General features: G+C 43.2%; 1 protein-coding gene across 1 annotated transcript in view; it reads left to right on the top strand.

The window, feature by feature from the left end:
* MAN2B1 (mannosidase alpha class 2B member 1) overlaps nucleotides 1-26789 on the top strand; it is a 1009708-nt gene that overhangs the window by 554101 nt on the left and 428818 nt on the right. The window contains exon 10 of the mRNA XM_044084731.1: nucleotides 9116-9194. Within this exon, the coding sequence (XP_043940666.1) occupies nucleotides 9116-9194 (79 nt within the window). The remainder of the gene's footprint in view (nucleotides 1-9115; nucleotides 9195-26789) is intronic.

Genomic DNA, 26789 nt, shown 5'->3' on the forward strand with positions numbered 1-26789 from the left:
CTGAGAACGCCATGGAAGAAGTGACAGCAACCGACGCAGGACCCAAGACTTTGTTAATCAGGCTGACTGAGGGCAACCTGCCAGCAGATTACCCAAATGCAATGACTGCAACAGTGAATACACTTGAACATCTATGTTTATGGTAAGTGTACACAACTGTACTTTCTTAGTATTCCTTTCTAGGAATTGTGCATGTGTACTCTGGTACACAATACAACTAATACCTTTAATGTGCTTAGTAAACCTTTCTAGGAATTGTACATGTGTACTGTGGTACACGATACAACTGATACCTTTAATGTGCTTAGTAAACCGTTCTAGGAATTGTACGTGTATAGTCTGGTACACAATACAACTGACACTGTCATTCTACCTTTAGTAAGCTAAATGCGTCAGAATGCTGAATTCAATCCATGCCATTATAGTTGCCAACAGAGGAAATTTTGATTTGAGCATCTTAGCAGTGATAAGAAGCTTCCCTTTTTACACAAATTGTTCCCCCTTTCTACACAAATATGATTTGTACTTCTGACCCTGTTGAAAACAGTATAATCCATCTTGTCAGTTTGGCAAATTCTAATCGCTGTTTAGGCCTGTTTATAGTGCTTATTGATATAAGTATATTTCTGCAACCTTTTGGCATGTTGGCTATGATTGGCAGGGTGACTTCACCTTACCTGCACAGAGACGCAGGTTGGCCAGGATTTGTTGAGTGAGATGCACACCATTCCTGCACAGAGAGATGCATGTTGGCTATGATTTGCATGTAAAGTGCATCATACTTCTACAGATATAAGCTGCTCGGGTTTGTATGGTGAAATGCATCATATCTGTTTAAACACACATACAGGCTGTCCGCAACTGGTGGTTGAAATACGCCATATCTGTACAGATACATACAGGTTGGCCAGGATTGACAAAGTTGAGATATACCTTTCAGATAGAAAGAGGCTGGCTAGGATTTACATGGTGAGATCATATGCCTCACCTGCACAAATGTACTACACACAGGTTGACTAGAATGATCAGTGTGAGATGCATCATACCTACAGAGAAAGACATATGCTGGATACGTTTGCAGAATGAGGTATACAGTATCCACACAAACATAGGCTGGCTGGAATGAGTAGGATGAATTAGTTCCTGTCTGCACAAGCACATTCAAGCTGAGCAGGGTGAGTTACACTACACTTGTACAGACGCACACAGGCTGACCAGGATTGGCAGGGTAAAATATCCCACACCAGCATAGACCGACGCAGGCTGGACAGGATTGGTAGGGTAAAATACCCCATACCAGCATAGACCGACACAGGCTGGACAGGATTGGTAGGGTAAAATACCCCATACCAGCATAGAAAGACACAGGTTGACCATAATTGACAGGGTAAGCTATGCAATACCAGCATAGACAGACGCAGGCTGGGCCAGGACTGGCAGGATGAATTCTCTTAATTTTCAGATAGAGAAGTAACTGTAGTCATTAATGACTCTTGCAGTGTCTATGGCTTTCATTAGCTGCTTTTAGACATTTGGTAGACAAAATGCACTACTGCAAGGGGAGTTTATTAACGTCCACGGTATAGTAAAACCTATAGGCAGTTTTATAAGATGAGATGTTCCGGGGGTCATGGCTACTCAGATTGTAGTAGGGGATTTGCCTCCTATTTGGAAAAATGTTAAGTGTGATGAAATACATTTTAACCTTCTGTTCTGCCTGAGCAGAGGTCAGCTAAATGCCAATTTTCTGTATATCCTAGATCCAGTGTGATCTCAAAACTGCATGAAGTAAATATATACAAAGGAAGGAGCTTTTAATTCTGTTAGACCCTAGGAGCAGAACAGCCTGAAGGTAGTCCCATATTCAGGTAAGCTCTAGTCTAAACAGGTAAGGACTGGAAAGAATAAAGTATGCACATTCTGTACAGCATAGAATCACGTCTTGATCTTTCAGTACCATTTGGGCTTGGTGACTTCTTCAGTTAGTGTAGAATGACAAAAGAAAGGAAAATAGGACACAGCGTTTTGGGAGTAGGTCAGCTCTCCATGTTGTTGGAATCTGATGTACAAGCACTCATACCAGTAAGCTTGTTAGTGTCCCCAGTAAGTACAACATGACCAAAGCAGGTTATTTGAAGAATATATAGAGAAGTGCTCGGGCTAAAGTTTTCACCAAATCATGCATGATGAAGTAAAGCAGTAAAAAAGCAGTCGAAAATAAGTGTTTTACAAGATCATTTCATCACAGGATACTGATTTTAGTACATGTGCACAAAGCCATTCTAGTTGCTATGAGGCAGAAACGTCCTTCAGCTGTTCAGTTAAGAGTGGTATAAAGGATAATGGGGAATGTCTACAAAGAGATTACAATAGTCTCGCAGAGTGGCAGCAGTGGCAGGAAGTCTAATTTCAAAACCACAATAAATGCAGTAAAGCGAAGCCTATCTCCAGAAAGGAACTGCACCAATCCAATAGAAGCAAAATAAGTTTATTTTAAGATGAATGCCACATAGAATTAGCATCTGAAGTAGTTTACTTCATTTGGTCTTCAACCTGTGGGTACCAGATCCTTATCTGATCTGAGCTGGCAAATTCACTAGCATCTGCTCTGAGCTCCAAGCTCTTCCCCTTACCCATAATGCACCTCCAATACCTTCCAACCCCCAGATCTTGTTTGCCGTGGATTGCTTGAAGTATCGTGATCTTCTGAGCTCGAAGTTAGTGAGCGAGTTATTTGCTTATTAAGCATTTTTTTCTTAATTTTTTTGAGTGTTAGGTGTTTAGTGTAGTTTCCCAGTTCTCCTCCCCTCGCTGGTGCGTCGTGTATTCGAATTTTCCTGTAGTTTCAGTGTTAGTTAGTGTGCATTGCTTCCCCTCCCCCATCAGTGTTCTGTGTGCCTCGAGTGTGTGGTGAGTGGGTCTGAGTGGGGAATAGGTATTTTTTCTCCTTTTCCTTCTCTTATTGTGTGATGTTTTTCTTACTGTAGAGACGTGGCTAATCCCGAGCCTGTCTTCAAAAGGTGCACTTTGTGACCACAGATTGTCTCCAGCAGATGGCCACACTCTGTTATGTGCTTTGGCGTACCCCATTTGAGTACTGACTGTACTATTTGCGTGGGTTTTAACCCGCGTGCTATTAAGGCCAGGAAGGCTAAGTTGGCCCTAAAAGGCCTTCTACCCACTTCTGAATCAGCTGCCTCGTCCACTGCTTCGGTCACAGTGGCTTCTGTGGCCAACTCTCCTTCCTTTCTTGCCCTTGCTTCTCCTCCCTCCCAGGCTGGGACTCAACCTCCTGTTTCTAAGCCTGTGGAAGTGTAACGCAGAAGGGGCAGAGAGAAGGGGAGAGAGCATAAAAGAGACAAACACAAAGCAGAGAAATGCAAGAGGTCTCCAGACCTTCCTTCTACTCCCGCCAAAAGGCAGGCTAGGATCCGTGACCCCCCTTGGCTCCAATGTCCGAGATTTTCCCCGGAGCTGGAGGAGACGCATCCTCCATCTAGGGCCACGGTTCCTCGACCCACCAGGTCAGAGTCTGTGGCCTTGTCGAGATCCACACATAGCTCATTGGAAGTAGACATGGATAAAATGATGAGGAGGTTCATTCGTACTCAGATCCAGATAAGGGTCTTGCCAGCCCCCTCTCCCTTTGGAGGGGGGAGCTCGCTTCCTTTTTTCACACAAATTTCTCCTTCTCTGATCCATCCATCGGGTTTGGCGTACTCTGATCTGAGGATGGCCTTAGTCAGGGGGTTGGTGCCGATGGTACCTATCTCGATGCTGGCAGCTGCTTGGAGCATGTTGGATCCAACCAGTTCGGATCCGAGTGGCTCTCGGAGCCGAAGCTTGGGTGTCGGATCCGAGAGAGTGGAACTTCTTTCATCAGCTCTGGTATTGTTGGGCCAGGTTCCATCCCTCGGATCCAGGGAGAGCAGTTTCCTTAATAGTACCCCAGGAAGCTCGTTCTCCCTCAGCGTTCGATGTGGTAGAAAGGGTTCTCTCCACTGGATCGAGACCCTTTACTATTTCCTCGAATTCTGCCCTGACTCCCTCTGCTCTGTCTATGAATCCCATCATTTTACCAGAAGGACAGCCCATGCCTGAGGAGCCCCAGGCAGTTCCCCCTGAGGAACAAGTGGCTTGTGAGTCCCCCCCCCCCCCGGAGAGGCCCACCAGAGACGTACCTCTCAAGCATATGTGTAAAAGGGGGGACTTGGACTCCCCTCGGTCCCTCACCGAGGGCATGGATTTGGATGATGGGGGAGGTTCCCCCAGGTCAACTCCCAAGGATGTCTCCTTTGGAGACATCATGGAAATCCTATGCCACCGGGGAGGTTGGTCTGCCTCCAAACCTTCTTCTGATGAATCCTTGTTCCTGGAGGCTTTCGGCACGGGCCCATCTACTTCCTGGGTGTCCCCTCCCACAGATCCCCTGATGGACCTGGTCACCTCATGGGCCTGGAAGGAGCCAGACACCGTGGAACCAATCCCTAAACATCTGGATAAGATCTTGAGTCCACCATCAGATAGACCAGCGTGGAACAAGGGCTCCCCCTTAGATGCAGTGGTGGTAGCAGAAGCCACAAAAAAGTAACTAGCCCAAGAGAGTTCATCGGTTTATCCCCCCCCCGACTGAGAGTCTCGGATGATGGACCACTTAGGGAAGCAGGTTTATGCGTCAGAGACTTTTTCCATCAGGGCGCTGAACTACCTGGCCCACATCACAACCTGGTTAAGGAACTGGCTGAGTCTCCCCCTAAGTCCATATTGCAGGAGGACAGAGACGCGTTCCTTGCAAGGATGGCCACTTTAAAAGCAGTCTCCAATATGTCCATGCGACTCCTCTCACATGCTACTGAAGGAGTGGCTAGGGCAGGTGAATCTGGCACGTCCATGAGGCGCAACACCTGGCTCAGCCAGTTTTTGGAACCTTTCAAGGCATCTTTTGCCAACGCCCTTATGACAGCTCTACTCTTTTTGGTAAGACCGTCAAAGAGAATTTGGTCCAGAGTGAGAAGGACGGGAAGACACTGTGTGCCGTCGGAATCTGCTTCTCGAACCCTCAAAGATCCTATTCCCGGAATCAGAGAGGGCAAAAGAAGATGTAGTTCTGGAAGTCACAGTATTCCTGGGACACTTAGGGCTCTTCTTTCGCCAGAGGCAGAGGGGGACAGGATAGACGCCGGCCCAGAGGCAGAGGGGGTCTAAGGTATTTTGGGTCTCGAATCTTTCTCGTACAGGCCCAGACAGCAACCCTGAGGCATTCCCTGACTGCTCTACTCTGGAGGTAGTCGGGGGTCGATTGTCATTGCACCTGGTGGCATGGGAGTCCATAACATCAGACCGCTGGGTGCTTCAGATCATATCCAGAGGATACTCTATCCCATTTGTGGTTCCTCCCAAACACCTCCCAGATGTACCACCCACACAAAGGGAGGCAGCAGCACTGGAAATTTTCAAGCTGCTAGAGAAACAAGCCATCGGACCCATTCCCCTCAGTTCAGTCAGGACTGGGCATCTACTCCAGGTTCTTTTTGGTGAAAAAGAAAATGGGAGACTTCAGGCACATTATGGACCTACCTACCCTGAACCTGTTAGTTGCCAAAGAAAAATTCTGGATAGTCACATTACAGTTCATCATGCCGTACCTGCAAGAGAGCGACTGGAAGTGCTCTTTAGACCTCCAGGATGCCTACTATCACATAAAGATGCACAGATGCTCCAGGAGGTTCCTCCACTTCTGGCTAGGAGTCCATCATTACCCATTTCGAACCCTACCCTTTGATCTCACCACAGCCCTCTGGGTGTTCACCTAAGTGATGGTAGTAGTAGCGGCTCACCTGAGGCTTCAGGGGATTCAGGTTTATCCGTACCTGGATGATTGGCTCCTCACTGCTCCCACCAGGCGTCTACTTTCTCAAACCAGGGATTATTTCTTAAAGCTTGCTCTTCAGTTTGGGATTAGAATCGATGCATCCAAATCACTTCTAAATCCTGTTCAGGTGATAGACTACATTGGGGCAAGGATAAACACACTACAGTGCAAAATCTTCCTGACCACGTTGATAGTGTGAAAGCTGAGGATGCATGTTTCCCTGATCTACCGTTCTCCTCTTCCCTTGGCAGAATCAGTGCTGAGGGCCTTAGGTTCTATGGCAGCGACCATAATGATTCTTCCATGCGCCTGGTTACACATGCGGGTACTACAGTGGACACTAGTGGTGCAGTGGTCCCTGTTGGATCTTCCATTATCATATCCAATACACCTCAGTCGAGTCTTCAGGTCGTCTCTTCTGTGGTGGATGTACCCTCTGGAAATCTTGGAGGGACAACCTTTTGTTCCAGCCCCTGTACAAGCCACAGTGACCACGGATGCCTCCCAAATTGGGTGGGGGGTGGCATTGTTTGGGCAGAACAGTCCAAGGCCTGTGGTCCCCTGTCGAGACCAGTTTGCATATAAACATTCTGGGATGAGGGCGATCCTTTTGGTGTTGCAGGCTCTTCGTGCCTTTCTTCCTCTGGGAACCATTGCAATTCAATCAGACAAACATGTCAGTGGTCTTGTACGTCAGCAAACAGGGAGAGAGCAGATATTACCCCCTTTGTCGCGAGGTCATGAGAGTGTGGGAATAGGCGATCTCCACCGGTCGCTTTCTCATTGCAATGCACATTCCGGGACGGTCCAAAATTCTAGTGGACAGGTTAAGTCACACTATTCTGATGCCTTATGCGTGGTCTCTGAATCATTCAGTAGCGGAGCAGATTTTTCTGGAGTGGGGTCAGCCTTGCTGCGATCTCTTCGCATCTCCTTCCAATGCGAAGTGCAGTGAGTTTTTCGTTCTGAACTCCCAGCCAGGGCAGTCCCCCAGAGATGCTGTAGTCCATGCTTGGCCTCCCAGTCTTCTGTATGGCTTACCCTCCAGTACCTCTTATTCCGAGGTTTCTACAGAAAGCCTGTCGACTGGGGAGCAAAGTGATCCTCATTGCCCCATTTTGGCCTCACCAGGTATGGTTTCCCTTCCTTTGATCTCATCTTCTGGCTCTGCCTTGGACCTTGGATCCCATTCAGGATCTTATTTCTCACTACAAATTGGATTTGACTTCTAGAAGGAGAGCATCCTTTGGTTCCATGGTGCTCCAGAATATCCTTCCATGAGGGCCACCCAGGAGTTTAGTAGCTGGGGACTCTGTCTCACAGGTTGAAGACCAAATGAAGTAAACTACTTCAGATAAAGACGTCACCATAACGTTCCATCTGAGTAGTTCTAATTCATTTGTCTTCAATCGTCCCTCCCTCCTTCCCCCTGACCTTATCATATGAACAGCCTGTTGGCTGCAGTTTAAGGTCATAAAGTATTCTTCAGGTCGGGTTCTCAGTATAAGGGTCTGCAAACTCGATCTGGGGGTTGGAAGGTAGTGGAGGTGTATTATGGATAAGGGGAGGAGCTTGGAGCAGATGCTAGTGAATTTGCCGGCTCGGATCCGATACGGATCCAGTACCCACAGGTTGAAGACAAATGAAGTAGAACTTACTCAGATGGAACATTATGGTGAGTACATAACTTCTTTATTTCGTCAAGACCTTCCCTGGCCTTTTCATTGGCAGATTGCAGATGTTTCTGGAAACCACTGTGGATGATTGTTGTTTAGGTGGCAGACTGCCTGCTGATAAGTGGTAAATGTATGCAAGTTTTAGGTCTGTATGTAGGGAGTAAGTAATAAGAAAGAGCTTGGGAGCTGTGGATGTGGTCCTGTACATGTTCTGCAGCCTGGGGTCATAAGATACTTACAGAAGTAGTACTAGCAGACTCATTCATTACCCACTGGTGAGTAGAAGTCTAAAGACATCCTGGACTTTACTCTTGCATTGTAATCAGTAATGTACTGAAGTTTTCCACTGGTGACGTCAAGGAAAAGTCTGCATTTGTAACCATTACTAGTGTCAGGTAATGGGGTCACTGGATTTTAGTTTACATGGTATCTTTCAAGTAAGTCTCAGTTTTACCTGCTACTGTAAAAATGACTGCTGTGTTGCTAAATTATTTACCCAGACATGATAATGTGCAGTTGTCAAGCATGATTTATGCATGCACGTTTTATAGCTCATCGTTGTATCTTTAAATACATTTATTCATGTCTTATGTGATCCTGTTCAGCCAGACTGTGCCTGAATATGGTCCATTGAGATTGGTGCACTATCCCCAATAAAAAATTATAAATAAGTACAAATGATCTCAAACTCATTTGAAACTCTTAACAGTTATTTATGGGGTGTCTAGGTTTAAAACTAACCAACAAAGGAAAACTGTCCACAGTAGATCTGGATTGTGGTAGAATACGTCACCTGTCCAAATTAGAAAATTGGGCAATTTATTTATTTATTGTTTATTTACTGACATTTCAGTCGCATGAAAGTCCAACTGGGTAGGTTCCCATTTTCAGTGAAGGCCTGGGGAGAAAAGCTCCAAAGTACTACAAAAAACATTTTAAAGACCAGTAATTTTACAGTCTTCAAACATAATACAAAAATATAATGCCAAAAAATCTACAGTTTAAATAATTATACCATATTATACATAGTGCACCAAGTTAACATTTGTTACAAATAGATACAAGTTATATGGCAATGATTCATATTTACAGAAATTTTAACCAGTTTAGAGACATTAAAGGTAAGTTACTATAATGCAAAAAGAAACTGCGGGATGATGTGTGAGAGAAGGAAACAAGGTGTTTAAGAGGGGTTTGGACTGCTGGCTTGGTTTAAGTTTATGCTCCAGCGTTAATCTGTGACATACGTTTCGAAGGCCTGTAGGAGGCTATGAATTTGATCCTTCTAGTTATTGAACATAGAGACATTATGTTGCAAAGTACGAGTCTGTAAGTGAGAAGCAACCAATAACTAGGACATTAAAGTCAGCAATTTCAAAAAAATTAATAATTAATATTCTTGCATTATCTTTGTTGCACTGTTCTCCCTTCAGAAGGGAGCATTTGCTTATAAGTTTGACTTTCTGTAGTGAGAGACTTTGTATTCAAGTTTTTGCAAAAGAATCTTCCCTTAATGTCTGGATTGTGTCAGAACTAATCACATTTTGCATCTTTTCTTGTTTCAAAGGTCTGCAACCAGCTGGAAGTCCTAGCTGGGCCATTGTCTAAGCAGGGGCCATATGGCAAAGCTAGCAGCTTTGTTTTCAGTAAGTAAATGCTCTTTTTTAACTTGAGTAATAGCTTGTTGCAGAGTACTGTAACAATTTCTGTCTAAGCAGTGTACTAAACGCAGCCATTTGTTTTTCTATATACTTGTAAGTTAGTTGCCTGCGGTGTGTATTCTTTTGTCTGTGTTTGTAGCATGTGTAGGTGACCCTCAGCACTGGCAGGAGTAGTTAACCAGCATCATGCGTAAGAGTCATCTGTTTCAGATTTATTTTATTTTGCATTTTTTTACTGGGTTTTATTTTGCATTTTTTTACTGGGATAGTCCGACTGAGCAACAAAGCTCCTTTTCAGCAGAGGCACAAGGAGAAAAACTCCAAATACTAAAAGAATTACAAAAGTTACAAAGAAATATTTTAGGAACATTACAGTAATAATACCAATATATTCAAATAAGTTTGTAAATTAATAGCATAATATTTAAGCATAAAACGGTAAAGTATGATAAAGTTATGTAACTTAGACTTAAAATGAAGAAGGTAGAAATCAGTTAGTGAGGAAAATACATATTTAAACTAAGAAATCTAGCTTCTGAGTACTTCAGCAAAAATGTACGAACTGCTTCTTGTAGTTTGAATGTTTCATAAACCCCACCACCCTTTTCCTGTTGCAGTTTTAAAACGCTGTGTCTCTGGCTTCCACCCTTACCGGTAGCAGACCATCAAAGTCCCTCCTTCCTGTTTGTGTTCTTTATTGTGTGAGCACCAAAAAAAAGATTAAAAAAAAAAAACAGTGGATTACCCCAGGGCTCTGTGCTGGGGCTGCTCCTCTATAGCATCTATTCTTCAGAAGTAGATGGGCCTGTGGGTTCCCATGTTTGCAGATGATTGAAGGTAGGTGCAGTCAGAGACCCTCCAGGATACTAACATCTAACACAGACAAATGACTTGTGCCTCTAAATGCATAATAGTATCTTTGGGGAAGTTGGCCACCCAAGGAAGATAGCGCATTGATAAAACATTCTTAAACACTAACAGAGGTGAGGGATTTGGAGACTCATATAGACAGTAACCAGACATCCGACTGACATAATCTAAGTAAGAAAATCATTCTGTGTCACTCAAATTATAAGAAAGAGCATAGCGTCAAGGTCCTGGGAATTCGTCGTGCCACTGTATTCAGTCCTCATCAGTCCCATCACTGAGTTTGACATTCGGTTCATAGGTTCATACTAGGCTATCTGCCCTAGGGCATTTATAAGCCTAGCCAGAATGTGTTTGGCTTTTGCCACCCATTTTAAATTTATTTTGCTATGCCCTTTTTCGAGGTTATAGGTTCATAGGTTCATACTAGGCTATCTGCCCTAGGGCATTTATAAGCCTAGCCAGAATGTGTTTAGCTTTCACCACCCATTTTAAATTTATTTTGCTATGCCCTTTTTCATGGTTTGCTATGCCCTTTTTCGTTGTATGCTCCTAACCAAGTGCATGCAACAGCTGGAACATCCACAGAGGTTCCCTACAAAAAAAAAATACAGGACATAAACACAATGTCGTATGCAGGTCAGCTCAAAGCCCTGTCTCTATAATCTGTTTCCTATGGACTGCTGAGAGGCGATTTATGTCTGGCATAGAAGGCATCCTTGGATCCTTCTCCGATGGCCCTTATGCATATCTGCAAAAAGAACAGCACCAGAATTACTCGCTCTAAGGATTTAAACTTTAATTGTGACTTAAATAGGACACTTTAAAGGGACAGGTATGTATCTCACAGAATCCCTGTTCTCTGGAATAGGCTTCCCATCCATGAGACGCAGAAGCCTTCCCTAACCCTATTCAAGCATAACCAGGGTCAGCTGCTGAAAAATTGAAAATTCACCCCTGGTCTGACACTTGCGTCTCTATACAAAGGCAGACATGAAATCATGCACTAACATGCACCCCTTAAAATAACCTCTAAGGCACAATTTGGATTACATGGCTATTCTTTTACAGGCCCCAGCAGTCATTAGCCTAGTATACACCTATGAATACTTGAGGTGTATTAAATAGATATCACTATATTCAGAAAGAAAATAGAGTATATTGAGGTGAACTGAAAAATATTAGTTTAGCAGAAGAGCAATAAGAATGATAAGAGAAAGGGAAGAAAGGTGATGCGATGAAGGAGAGAATCCAACAGGAAGAAAGGTGATACGATGAAGGAGAGAGTCCAACAGGAAGAAAGGTGATACGATGAAGGAAAGAGTCCAATAGGAAGAAAGGTGATACGATGAAGGAGAGAATCCAACAGGAAGAAAGGTGATACGATGAAGGAGAGAATCCAACAGGAAGAAAGGTGATACGATGAAGGAGAGAGTCCAACAGGAAGAAAGGTGATACAATGAAGGAAAGAGTCCAATAGGAAGAAAGGTGATACGATGGAGAGAGTCCAACAGGAAGAAAGGTGATATGATGAAGGAATATGATGGAGAGAGTCCAGTAGGAAGAAAGGTGATACGGTGAAGGAAAGAGTCCAATAGGAAGAAAGGTGATACGATGAAGGAATATGATGGAGAGAGTCCAGTAGGAAGAAAGGTGATACGATGGAGAGAGTCCAACAGGAAGAAAGGTGATACGATGAAGGAAAGAGTCCAACAGGAAGAAAGGTGATAAGATGAAGGAAAGAGTCCAACAGGAAGAAAGGTGATACGATGAAGGAAAGAGTCCAACAGGAAGAAAGGTGATACGATGAAGGAAAGAGTCCAACAGGAAGAAAGGTGATACGATGAAGGAGAGAGTCCAACAGGAAGAAAGGTGATACGATGAAGGAGAGAGTCCAATAGGAAGAAAGGTGATACGATGGAGAGCCAATAGGAAGAAAGGTGATATGATGGAGAGAGTCCAACAGGAAGAAAGGTGATACGATGAAGGAGAGAGTCCAATAGGAAGAAAGGTGATACGATGAAGGAATATGATGGAGAGTGTCCAGTAGGAAGAAAGGTGAACGGTGAAGGAAAGAGTCCAATAGGAAGAAAGGTGATACGATGAAGGAAAGAGTCCAACAGGAAGAAAGGTGATACGATGAAGGAGAGAGTCCAACAGGAAGAAAGGTGATACGATGAAGGAAAGAGTCCAATAGGAAGAAAGGTGATACGATGAAGGAGAGAGTCCAACAGGAAGAAAGGTGATACGATGAAGGAAAGAGTCCAACAGGAAGAAAGGTGATACGATGAAGGAGAGAGTCCAACAGGAAGAAAGGTGATACGATGAAGGAAAGAGTCCAATAGGAAGAAAGGTGATACGATGAAGGAGAGAGTCCAACAGGAAGAAAGGTGATACGATGAAGGAGAGCCAATAGGAAGAAAGGTGATACGATGAAGGAGAGAGTCCAACAGGAAGAAAGGTGATACGATGAAGGAAAGAGTCCAATAGGAAGAAAGGTGATACGATGAAGGAGAGAATCCAACAGGAAGAAAGGAGATACGATAAAGGAGAGAGTCCAACAGGAAGAAAGGTGATACGATGAAGGAATATGATGGAGAGAGTCCAGTAGGAAGAAAGGTGATACGGTGAGGGAATATGATGGAGAGAGTCCAGTAGGAAGAAAGGTGATACAATGGAGAGAGTCCAATAGGAAGAAAGGTGATACGATGGAGAGCCAGTAGGAAGAAAGGTGATACGATGGAGAGAGTCCAACAGGAAGAAAGGTGATACGATGAAGGAGAGAGTCCAATAGGAAGAAAGGTGATATGATGAAGGAATATGATGGAGAGTGTCCAGTAGGAAGAAAGGTGAATGGTGAAGGAAAGAGTCCAATAGGAAGAAAGATGATACGATGAAGGAAAGAGTCCAACAGGAAGAAAGGTGATACGATGAAGGAGAGAGTCCAACAGGAAGAAAGGTGATACGATGGAGAGCCAATAGGAAGAAAGGTGATACGATGAAGGAAAGAGTCCAATAGGAAGAAAGGTGATACGATGAAGGAGAGAGTCCAACAGGAAGAAAGGTGATACGATGAAGGAGAGCCAATAGGAAGAAAGGTGATACGATGAAGGAGAGTGTCCAACAGGAAGAAAGGTGATATGATGGAGAGAGTGCAATAGGAAGAAAGATGATATGATGGAGAGAGTCCAATAGGAAGAAAGGTGATACGATAAGGAAATAGTCCAATAGGAAGAAAGGTGATACGATGAAGGAAAGAGTCCAATAGGAAAAAAGATGATATGATGGAGAGAGTCCAATAGGAAGAAAGGTGATACGATGAAGGAGAGAGAGTCCAATAGGAAGAAAGGTGATATGATGGAGAGAGTGCAATAGGAAGAAAGATGATATGATGGAGAGAGTCCAATAGGAAGAAAGGTGATATGATGAAGGAGAGAGTCAAATAGGAAAAAAGGTGATACGATAAGGAAATAGTCCAATAGGAAGAAAGGTGATACGATGAAGGAAAGAGTCCAATAGGAAAAAAGATGATATGTTGGAGAGAGTCCAATAGGAAGAAAGGTGATACAATGAAGGAGAGAGAGTCAAATAGGAAGAAAGGTGATACGATGAAGGAGAGAGCCAATAGGAATAAAGGTGATGTGATGAAGGAGAGAGAGTCCAATAGGAAGAAAGGTGATACGATGAAGGAGAGAGCCAATAGGAAGAAAGGTGATGTGATGGAGAGAGTCCAATAGGAAGAAAGGTGATACTATGAAGGTAAGAGTCAAATAGGAAGAAAGGTGATGTGATGGAGAGAGTCCAATAGGAAGAAAGCTGATACGATGAAGGAGAGAGTCCAATAGGAAGAAAGGTGATACTATGTAGGAAAGAGTCCAATAGGAAGAAAGGTGATACAATGAAGGAAATAGTCCAATAGGAAGAAAGTAGACAGTGGAGTGCAAAAAAGAGGACCAAGGAGTTGAGAAAAGAGTCTCCATTATGAAGGAGGTGGCCTATTAAATATTTCAAGTGCTGGTTAAGCACAAAGTAATTGTGGAAATCAGGTCATTTGGATAGAAAAGATTCAGCCAAGAGAAAGGCAAGTACAGAGCCAGGTGCTCGCTGGATATTTAGATGTTCATCATATTGATCACTGCTGCAGTAGCCATTGCTTTATGTGTTTAGCCTGCATAGGGTATAACAGCAGGCCAGTTTCCAAAGCTTCAGGGCACCTTCCATGTACTGAAACCATTGGTCAGCTTGAGCTGAGCTAACTAAAAAGACAGGTTTGGTTGCTAAGCACTTAAGAGCTTTCTTGCCATCAAAAAGATGACTCTTCTGTGAGCTTTAGTGGATTGACATTGGCTTGTGCTGTTCCCTTGCTTTGGGGGAAGAACTTTCCCCATTTTAAAATTCTTGTTTTATTGTACTTTCCTGTTTAGGAAAGTTATTTTTAAGCTAGGAGTTTGTTTCTTAATGGACTGTCATGACACTTAAACTGTTCTTTTAAAACCTGCATGCTTTTTTCATGTTTATTTTAAAAGTTGTTTAAAGTAATTGAAAACCATTTTTCTGTGGAAATTTTGTGTATTATTGTTTGGGGTTGACTGTCTTTTGACGTGGTGGTGGGGGAGGGGGGACTTCTAAAAGCTGAGAGGGTTTGTGGGCTGCACTGTAGTGGCAGAACAGGTAGCTTACATCCTTCTAGGTTGGGAACTGCTGATTGAGGGCTCAGTGTCTGTTATTCTAAAAGTGTATTAATTCTGGTTTAAGCACTTGGGCTTTCAGGCCAGTTATTTTACATTGAGGATTCGTGGTCTGCACTCTTGTGGGAGTAGAGGCTGGACTCTGCCCTTCTGAGCTGGGAATTTCTGGTTAAAGGCTTATAGTGCATGCATATCTGAACTGCTTCTTACTGAAGTTGGTGCGCCTTGTTTGCTGTGGCATAGACTGGATTCGGGCCTGCTGGATCTAGCTTTGTTTGTGTAACTTGAGCACTAATTCAGGCATTCTCTAAAGTATTCAATTGTATTTATTACTGCTTGGTAGTAACTTGATTAAAGTGTCACTATGATTCTAAGTCTTTTGGATTAAGCACTTGGGCTTCAGACCAGTTGTTTTACATTAGGAAGGTTTGTGGCATGCACTGTGGTGGCAGGACAGGTAGCTTTCATCCTCCTAAGTTGGGAACTGCTGATTTTAGAGCCCAGTGTCTGTTATTCTTAAAGTGTATTAGTTCTGGTTTAGGCACTTGGGCTTCAGGCCAGTTATTTTACATTAAGAAGGTTCGTGGTCTGCACTCTTGTGGGAGAAGAAGCTGGACTCTGCCCTTCTGAGCTGGGAATTTCTGGTTAAAGGTTTATAGTGCCTGAATATTTGAACTGTATCTTACTGAAATTGGCACACCTTGTTTGCTGTAGCATAGACTAGATCCAGGCCTGCTGAATCTAGCTTTGTTTATATGCTTGTTGTTTGTTTGCTTGTTATTTCCCTGGAACGCTAATTCCACCTAATACGTGGCTTCTCAGCGCTTCTGTGGATCACTAGTGATATCTGAATTGCTTACTGTACTTATTTCCTTGTTTCACTTGAAAGAAAGTTACTGTTTGTCATTTTTGCATTTAAGTTACCTGTAACACATTGCACTTAAGTTACCTGGCACTTGCGCGCTAAAGCAATTATATAAGTCAGCACTAAAAATTAAAAGCACTACACCCTCACTCCCCACTGGCCCTTGTTTTCAATTATTAAGGAATTCCCAATATTATTCTAGCATGTCCAAAGGTCAGTTGTCAATCTCCTCTCCGGTCCAGCTGGTGAATCTGGGAATCTTGAGGCAATGTTACAACTGCCTCATGTACACAGACAACCCTCTCCTCCTCCCAACAAATTCCAACACTTGTGAGAGATGCAACCATATAGCCAAACTGGAGGCTAAGCTCTCTCAACTCAGTACTGGCATAACCAGTCAGGAGAAGGAAACCACACTCACTACAATTCCAGTCTCACATAGACCTACCACGACAGCAAACCAAACACATAATCACACAAAAACATACTCGGAGGCTCTAAATAAAGATCTGCCTAAGCAGCAGAGACCTCCAAAGCAGACGCCCAAGCAACCGCTACCCCAAAACAAAACACGTGCAACACATCTCACAAAGCCAGTGTGCCGAACAGTCACAGCCCTTAAGACTAAACAACACACCTGATACACTGGTAATAGGTGACTCTATCATCAGGCACATTGACGTCCCGCTCACCAGGCTGAACAAGGAGAGGGTCACGGTGAGCAGCCTGTCGGGCGCTAGGATCCGCCACATAACACAAGCACTCAGGTCACTCCAAGGCAAGTACAAATATGACTCAGTCATTGTCCATGCTGGTGTGAATGACCTGAGACGTACCTCCCTGGACTACATGAAAAGAGACATAAAGGAGCTCTCTGAGCATGTATCCCAGGCCGGTATGACCCTGACCTTGAGTAGCATCTTACCCTCACCAAGAATGATGCCACAATATGAAGACAAAGATGATCAATTTCAACAATTGGCTTAAGTACTGGTTTCATTCAAAGGGGATCCAATGCCTGTCAGCTTGGGATGATATGCTCGACAAGCCACGATGCTTCGCTAGGGACGGCTTGCACTTGTCACCCCTGGGCTTTCGGATATTGGCAAAGGCTCTTGCTACCCCCATAGTGCCTTTTTTAGGCAAGGCTCAAAAGACAAACCTACCTCCATAGGTATCACAAGGGATAAGAAACTAAGAGTAATGCTACTCAACGCCAGAAGTCTAAGCCTCAAGATGCACGCACTTGAAACTCTCCTTAGCATGGAGAACATCGATATCTGTGCAGTAACAGAAACCTGGTTCAGGGCTCCTGAGAGCACCCCAGCACTACCAGGTTATACCTCCTGCCATGCTTTTCGGCCCCAAAACTTGGACCGAACCACAAAAGGAGGGGGAGTATCGATATTCATCAAAGATACCCACAACTCCAGGTTGGTGGCAAAGCATGAAGCATCAGAGACTATCCATGTGCAACTAACAGTGGATAAAACTGCCTTCCAGTTTATAGCCTGCTGCAGACCACCCTCCCAAACCCAGGAACTCCACTCTGCCTTTCTGAGAACACTGGAAAATATGAAGGTCTCTCCAAACACCATTATATTGGGCGACTTCAACTACCCAAACATAGACTGGGAGCATTACTCTAGCTCCAACACCCTAGCCCAAAGGTTCCTAGAATTTATAAACTCAAATGCTATGGAACAACTTGTTACCACTCCCACAAGAGGGGAAAACATACTGGACCTGATCATCACCAACATGGGGACTCTATGCTCCAGACCAGAAGTGTATCCCTCACTGGTAAGATCAGACCATAAACTAATCTCACTGGATATTCACATCCCAACCCCACCCCCTGCCCAGAAAACCACAGTGAAAAACTTCTCTAAAGCAAATTTCACACTCCTCAAAACCGAGGTGGAATCCTTCAAAGCCCCGGCCTGTGGAAAATACGCCCAGACCACAGAATCCTTTATAAACGCATTCTATGAACACCTTCAGGAATGCATGGATCATGCGATCCCAAATAAAACCAAGACCCAATCCTCCAAAGGCAGACGTCCTGTCTGGTGGACCCCAGCCATAAACAAACTATACAATAGAAGGAAGAAGCTACTAAATGATAGAGCAAAATCCCAAAAAGGGAAGGCATCACTGATCAGTATTAGCAAAAAACTACGGGCACTCATAAAATTGTCTAAGGCCAGCTTCAAGAGAAAAATTGCACAGGACACTAAGGATAATCACAAGGCTTTCTTTAGTTATGTTAGGAACCTGGGTGGTAATTCCCAGATATTCTCAGAATTAGTCCAAAATGATGAAAAATACACTGAACCCACAGACATTGCCAACATCCTAGCTGACAGGTTCAGCGCAAACTCCCCCCCCCTCCCCACCAAAAGGGCAAATATCTATCCCAGCAGAGTGCTGCCCCCCTGACATCTCAGATGCTCAGGTAAGAGCCGCCCTCTCCAAAGCAAAAAACACAGCATCAATGGGACCAGATAGTGTCCCTGGCTGCGTCCTACATGAACTCCAAGAAGAGCTAAACCCAAACATAAAACTACTGTTCAATCTCAGCCTTACTACAGGATATGTGCCCAAAGAGTGGCGTACAGCAACAGTGGTCCCTCTCCATAAAGGTGGTGCCTCAACGGATCCTGGAAACTATCGCCCCATAAGCCTGACTAGCTTGGTCTGCAAAGCTATGGAAAGGATCATCATGGACCTCCTAAATAAAGATATTGGGGACCTACAGACAGTGGATCCTACCCAGTTCGGCTTTGTTAAGGGCAGATCCTGCCTCTTAAACCTGGTTGATTTCTTTGAAACAGTCACCAAGGCGATTGACGAGGGGAATGTGGTCCACACAGCCTACCTGGACCTCGCAAAAGCCTTCGATACAATACCCCACTCAGGCATTATAGATAAGCTCACCAGCTTAAATATAAACCCCTATGTCACTAGATGGATTGCAAACTGGCTCAAGGACAGAACCCACATGGTTAGAATTGCTGGAGCCATGTCAGACTCCAAACCAGTTACAAGTGGTGTCCCACAAGGCTCAGTCCTGGGACCTCTCTTGTTCGGTATATATTTCTCGGAGGTACAGGCCAACACGGAAGGACTGTGGCTGACTAAGTTCGCAGATGACTGCAAACTGGGCGCCATAATCGACTCTCCAGCCGACACAAGCATCCTCCAAAAGGGCCTCATAGAAACAGACAACTGGTGCCAGAGCCATGGCCTCAAGCTAAATGCCAAAAGTGTATAGTCATCCCGTTTGGCAAAAACAAAGTGCCCACAAATTACCACATAGGTGGTAATCCATTAAGTACAGAAGAAGTAATTAGGGACGTGGGGACCCAAGTTGATAGCAATCTCTCATTTGACAACCACATGGCCAAAGTGGTTAGAAAAACATTTTATATAGCCCACCTAATCATGAAGGGATTCACATCTAGATCAGGGGAGGTCATCGTGCCTCTTTACTCATCCCTCATCAGGCCCATAATTGAGTACAATGCCCCTTTTGGGATGTACCTTACCAGACACCTGCAGCAACTGGAAAGACCCCAAAAGTACCTCACCAAGAGGATCAAAGGGCTCAAACAGATGCCATATGCTGCCCGGTTAATGAAACTCCAGCTCTACTCAGTGGTATACCGCCTGTTCAGAGGCGATCTGTGCCTGACGTATAAAGCCATGTCCAACCCGGAATTAATGGACATGCTGCACCTCAGAAAATCCAAATCCCATCGAGCTATGTGCTCGAGAGACTTGAACCTCAGCACTGAAATAAATAGGACATGCTGGAGGGACTGATTCATAACCCAGAGGCTCCCTTCACTCTCGAATAAAATCCCAGTCCAGTTAGGCAGAGTCCCTCATTGACTCTCTTCAAGAGGAATCTTGATGAGTGGATGGGAGATCGTAGGTTTACCCCGGGTATCACTTCTGTGTCACTGTTAGAGGCACAGTATACTAACCTCGAAAAAGGGCATAGCAAAATAAATTTGAAATGGGTGGCGAAAGCCAAACGCATTCTGGCTAGGCTTATAAATGCCCTAGGGCAGATAGCCTAGTATGAACCTATGAACCTATAACATTTTACTGGTGTTTGCTGCTTGTTTTCCCTGGGAAGGAGGCACAATTTCTGGCTTGACGATGGAACAAACTATCAGTCCCACAGTCTTTCCTTCTTGCCACAAAAAGAAAAAGTTAAGCAAACAGCCTTTGCCAGCACAGCAGCCTAGCAATTTGTGTCAGTAGCATGTGGATGACTCTGCTGTTGACCATAGCTTGTTTCTCAAATCACTCATCTTTTACCCCAACTCCCTGTGGTGTAGCACCTGTAATTAAATCCCTGTGGTGTAGCACCTGTAATTATTATGGACCAGGGGTCAGCCACATCCTCTGAAGCTGTTGCTGCTCCCTCAGTGGGCAGGGGAGAGAGACTCTTGTTGCTTCTGGGAAAGGGAACAGAGAAGGCTTCCATGTTTAGTCAGAATGTTGTGCCCATCCCTGGGGAAGCTATTGTTGCCATTAATAACACTGTTGGCCCTTTTTTTTCTGTCGGAAGGAAACTGAAAACTAAGCGTACATCTACTCTTCCTCAGATTTCCTTAGAGGTAATTTACTGGATCTGGCTCATGGTTTAATTCAGACTGTTGATCTTTCTTGTAAGATGATTTCTGGTAAAAGAAAGGGGATACCTATTTTCCTGAACAGGTGAACAGGTACAAAATTCTGAATCTGGGCAAGAAGAAGGGGGGACATATGCAGGGTTGTTTCCTCAGTTTTCTGATTGTCTCTCCTGTTTCTCTGAGACTATTTCCAGAATGCACCAGTGTTTTCAGTGGGAGAACTCTAAGGTTGTCTTAATCCCTCAGTAAATAACTGAGCTGTTATGGAAGGACTTTCCAGAACATTTATCTGTTCTCCCAGTTCTGTCAGTTTTGGAGGATGTGTGTTACTCTCCACAATTTTCATGTTAGTCTGCTGTCCCTAAAAAGGCTGATTGTACGTATAAAATTCCTCAGTATTTTAAGTGTTTATACACTTTTCCCAAACCTCACCAAGCACCAGTATATTAATCTTACTGCTGCTAAACATTTGGTTAATTCCAATCCTACTCTTTCTGACAAGGATGGCAAGATTAATCATAAGCACGTGAAAAAAGTGTATGCTTTTGCAATTTCAAGAATCTCTCTATTCCAGAGATTTGTGCCAGAGCTACTAGGTCTTCACTACATGCCTTCAGTAGTCTGCATTACAGTTTTTGTAGTTGATGTTTCTTTGATATTTTGATGTTTGAGGACATAGCTTTCTCAGCCCTGGTCCTTTGACTGACCTCCAGCCTCTTTTATCAGAAAAGGTTATTATTTGGGATTCAGCCTAATTGTAGGAGCTGTCAAAAAGGGTTTCTGATGTCCAGTATAACAGATGCATTCTTAGTTTTTCAGTTGCCCTATGAAGGGCTCCTCCTTAATGAGACTCGGATACCTTCAGGCTTCTGCCAAGTACATTTGGGGCCCTTTCATTCAGCTTCTGCTGTTAGACATCCTTGGCTGACCTGGTGTGACTTTGTGTAAGTTTCTTCATTGTATGGATCTTTTACTGTTTTTTGTGTAACTGAATGACCTGCTGCTAAATTCTGATTCTGCACAGACTGCTCTATTTTGTTTTTCAGAGGCTCTATAAGTAGCTAGTGACTTTACTGAATTTCTGTGGTAATATTTGTGTTTAAACTGAACCTGTACCTAGAGAAAGTGTATAGTCAGAGCTCCTCCTTGCTGCATGTGTTTTTTACTGTTTAAATTGCACACACACATTGAAGAAGTGCTTTTATAACTTGAATAACTTGGGCTAGCTATACCTTAAGTGCTTTTACTGGCAATTTTCTAGTTGTACAATTGTGAATAATTGATTTAGTTTTTCCTGGTATATCTTTAAAATCTGGCAAGTGTTTATTTACTGAATTGCTCTCTTGCTTAGGTTTCTTAGCTATAAATCTTAGTTCGTTCAGAAGTATGCTACTTTACCCCCCCCCCCCCACCAAACCTTTCTGAATGCATTATTATATAATAACTGCCTGTTGTTGTCTTCATGCTTATCCTAGAATTTCTGCTTTTCTCTTTTCCTAGCTGAACTCTACAGTTCCCTACAAAACGTTGTCTACAGGACTGCAATCAGTTGTTTTCAACATTTAAACAGAGTAGGTTACACAAAAAGCATTTGTTAAGCTTTCACTTACAGTGCTTTGTAATTAAGCAGGTCACCATATTGGTCAGCCATAGGGCTCTTTGTTTCTACTTGAGTGGTTGCCTCCTTCCCCTGTAACTGCAGTAAATTGACTCTTACATTAGAGCTGTAATACTTACCTTATAGCACACCTTAGGAAACCTTGTAAACTGCAATAGACCGCTCGTTAAGCCCTACGCTCGGGCTCTCTTCGCTCCCCTCCCTGCCCCCAATTCCCTCCCGCCCCCAGTACCTCTAAATTTATAGTACTATAGCCACTCCCCCACTTTCTAGATCCTATCTGCTTTCATCTTGGATAATTCCACCCACCCCTATTCTACTACCTACATTGAATAGCACCTATTAGCTTTCATCTGGCATTCTCCCATCCCACCTTCCAGTACCTTTACCTCACCACTCTATCTTCTGGTGTTGCATCACCAGGTAAAACAGTTCCTTCACTCACTTGCTGAATCACATATAATGATACACTCCTCTTTACTACCCCTCTTGTTCACACCATACCTCCTTACCTTGTATGAAAACCAGTTTCTTGCGGGATTTCAGGTCCCAAAAGGCCATACTATCACCCCAGCTGTAAATCCTTCCACCTTCAACCATACTTACAGTACCAGATCCTATCCAACATCTTGTTCAGTCTATCAACATCTCAACCCCAGGCACATTAGCTCTAGATCCAAACACTACCACAAACTAATAAACAAATTCCTGAAGTTCATCACCAAGTATAGACTCAACCTAATACTTGGTGGTGATATTCACCCCAACCCTGGCCCACTCACTTCAGATACACATACCCCCTCTATTTGTAATCTAAGCTACAAACCTACAATTTATAGGCCAACTAACTCTCTCCTAGTCTGGCATCTCAATATTAGAAGCATTAATAGCAAGGTACATGAATTGCATGCACTTCTGGATGTCCACTCCCCTGAGATTCTCTGTTTATCTGAAACCTGGTTAAAACCTAACACTAAAGACAATGAAGTGTTACCACCTGGGTACAACATACACAGGTTGGATCGTGCTTCGAGGAAGGGGGGTGGGGTAGCTGTACTCTATAAATCTGAGTTGAATGTCACCATAGATGTAATACAACCTCCTCAGATTAATAACTCTGAGATTCTTGCCACCAAATTGCAACTTAATAAAAATAAATGCATTAATATCATCTGTATGTACATTCCCCTAGGTAACAATATATCTACATTTGAAGATATCCTGCACTGGTTATCATGTCACTACCCCCAAGAAACCCTACTACTTGGAGACTTTAACATAGACTGGGGCACCTGTTCCTTAGAATCCCCAACCACCCATATTAACCTGCATGCATTTACACAAATCATATCCACCCCTACCAGGATAGGTAAACCCAACCAAAAAGAAAGTATACTGGACTGGGTACTCATAAACAGTCACCCCCAACTGTACACCTCTGGTACCCTCCTTAATGGCCTAAGCGATCACCTTCTCACATATGTAATTAAGCACAAAACCATTAATTCCCAACAACCCTTACTCAGAAAGGTTAGAAACAATAAAAACTTTGACCCTGCCAAATTCCAACAAGAACTAAACTCATGTAATTGGTCTATTCTAAAACACCTCCCCTTAGAGGAAGCAGTAGCATACTTTAACAACAAATTCCTTGAGATCCTTGATTTGCATGCACCTGTGTTCGTTCAAAGAGAACCAAGGCAAAAACTGCACCATGGCTTTCTATAGAGTCTAAACTCAAAATTACCCTTAGAAACAAAGCATGGGCTTTATGGCGTTCTTCTAAAGACCCTCAAGATCACATTAAATACAGGCAATCCAGGAACGAAACCAAAAAATCAATTTTACAAGACAAAAAACAATACTACTGTAATTTACAGACAGTAAATCAAAATAACCCTCAGAAGTTTTGGGCAGGTTTAAATAATCTACTACATCCTGGACAAACTTCAACCCCAATCCCTGCTGCTACTATTGATAAAACCCCTGAAGATGTTTCTGATAGTTTTAACCAATTCTTTACTGAGACAATTCAAGCCCTAGCTAGCCAACTACCTCCTAGCTCCCCTGGTCCTGAAAGTAGCACCCCTAGAAACCTACTTGCGTTCAGCTTCCATCCAGTGGCCACTTCACTTATCCGTACCTTGATCAAAAAATTAATAACCCTCAGAAGTTTTGGGCAGGTTTAAATAATCTACTACATCCTGGACAAACTTCAACCCCAATCCCTGCTGCTACTATTGATAAAACCCCTGAAGATGTTTCTGATAGTTTTAACCAATTCTTTACTGAGACAATTCAAGCCCTAGCTAGCCAACTACCTCCTAGCTCCCCTGGTCCTGAAAGTAGCACCCCTAGAAACCTACTTGCGTTCAGCTTCCAACCAGTGGCCACTTCACTTATCCATACCTTGATCAAAAAATTAAAACCCACTACACTTTCTGCTGATCAACTCCCTGCTGAGTACCTACAAAAATCAGCTGATGCTATTTTGCTTACCCCGTCTCAATACTAATCAATCGAACCATAGTAGAAGCTAAAATTCCCATCTGGAAAATATCCTATGTAATCCCACTTCACAAAGGAGGCAGCTGTACTGAATTCTCCAATTATAGGCCAATAGCTATACTCTCTCCACTTGCAAAGATTATGGAAAAATGTATTCATAGACAATTCATGCAGCACCTAAACCAAAATCGCCTTATGGCAGACACTCAGCATGGCTTCCGTCCTCATCACAGCACTACTTCAGCCCTCCTAGCCTTTACTAACACCATAAACCATAATCACAACAATAATTATATATCCTCAGCCCTCTTTTTGGATCTTTCCAAGGCATTTGATATGGTTGATCACCAACTTTTAATCCACACCCTGCAAACATTCTGTCTAGATACTGGAGTCCTCCAATGGTTTCAATCCTACCTGAATGGTCGACAGCAGGCTGTCCTCTGGCAGAACAAATTCTCTAACCTTCTACCTAACACCCTCGGAGTACCACAAGGCTCTATACGAGGGCCCTTGCTGTTCTCCATCTTCATTAATGACCTTTATACTGTCATCCCAAAAGTCAGCTGTATCCAATATGCTGATGACTCTACTCTGATTTGCTTAGCCACATCTCCAATAGAGTTATGGTCAGCTACCCAGACCACCTTTAATACAATAGAAAACTGGCTTTCTGAACATCGTCTGATCCTAAATCCCAAAAAAATAAAATGCTGTTATTTTCACCAACACGTAGGTCTACCGCTTTCACCTTTACCATAAAATCAAATGATGGCACAATAATCTCCCCTGACCCATCTACAAAACTATTAGGTGTCATCATAGACAATAATCTCAAATTTGACCTACATGTTAACCAAACTATCAAAACCATCAATAAAAAACTAGGGTCACTTTACAGAATAAAAGCCTTCCTAACCCCTCCAAAATTGCCATAGCTCGCTCTCACCTTCTTTCAACCCTTCTGTATGCATCCCCTCTACTCTCGAATTTGAACAAGACTGTCCTTAACAAACTCTCAATTTGCTACAACCACATTGCCAGGTTTGCCACTGGGCTGCCTTTTAGGACACATCATTGCATCAATCTAAATCAGCTTGGTTGGCTTGAACTACCTAGCCTAATCCAGTATAACCAACTGATTATGGCCTATAAAATCCTCTATAATCCGGACAATACTCCTGCACTTAAAAATATTATCACCCCCCTATAACAATCCTAGACCGCTTGATCCTCTAACAAACTACTAATTCAGACTAGCAAAATTAATAACACAGCCGGTGATTCTCTCTTTGCAAACTCTAAGTAGATCCTGGAACTCACTTCCAGCTGATATTACCTTACTTTCCACCTTAGGTCAATTTAAAACTAGACTCAAACAACATTTGTCACTTAACTGGCTGTGTCAATGTATCAAGCCTGGCTAACTCGAATGTGTAAAAATCTGTTAACCAGTTTACTGTGTAATTTAATTTAATCCCGACTTGTGCTCAGGACTAACTTTAACCTGTGGAACTTGTTTAACTTGCTTACTTATGTAATCTCTGTAAATAATCTGTTTGTAATATGTAATGCTGATATTATGTAATGCTGTATCTGCTTACCCTTGGAGCTTTTCTCCCCGGGCCTCCGCTGAAAATGGACATGCATCCAGTCGGACTATCCCGGTCAACAAATGTAAAATAAAATAAAATAAATAAATAAATTGTAAATAAGGCAAGCATGTATCTGTTTGTTGTCACTGGCATATGCGTCCTTGTTTTGATTAGCAGGAATTGTGTATGATGGCACTTGGTACTTTAGTTGGCAAAAGATTGTCACAGCATGCACAGTCATTGAGCATGTATAGTCTAGTCTTATTAGAAAAATAGCAGCTAGAGGGAGATGACCCTTCATATAGAACCCATTAAGGATGGTCACCTCAAGGGGAAGTTGATACAGTAAGAACGTCTCTCTCTCTTTTTTTTTTTTCTTTTATTTGTTGCTACTGAAGCTTCATTGTGAACAAGATTTCTGACTGGTTGTAATCTTTGATTGGACGTTGCCATGTACTTTGCTTCCCTGCTGTATAACTTCTGTAGAACCATATGCTACTGTGTCTACAAGAGTGTCTACTTTTCTGAGATCAAATACGTCAAAATATAGCCTTGCTTTATCTCTAGTTATCAGTTTAGCTGTTCTATTGCAGTAAATAATATGTGGGATGGTAAGTGATGTGAGTAAGTGTGAGGTGAGGGACTAAAAAGAGTATTGTGTAGGTGATGTGTGCATTAAAGACTTGCTTGGACACTAAGATGTGCCTGTAAGGTACCTCGATGAAGTGCTACATCGCGTCGCTTTTCATTCTTTAAAGAAGGCAGCACTTTCCTTCACTGCTGCTGCTGG

This window comes from Protopterus annectens, chromosome 9.part0 (assembly GCF_019279795.1).
Source record: "Protopterus annectens isolate FY-2018-M chromosome 9.part0, PAN1.0, whole genome shotgun sequence".
NCBI classification, from domain to species: Eukaryota; Metazoa; Chordata; order Ceratodontiformes; family Protopteridae; genus Protopterus; species Protopterus annectens.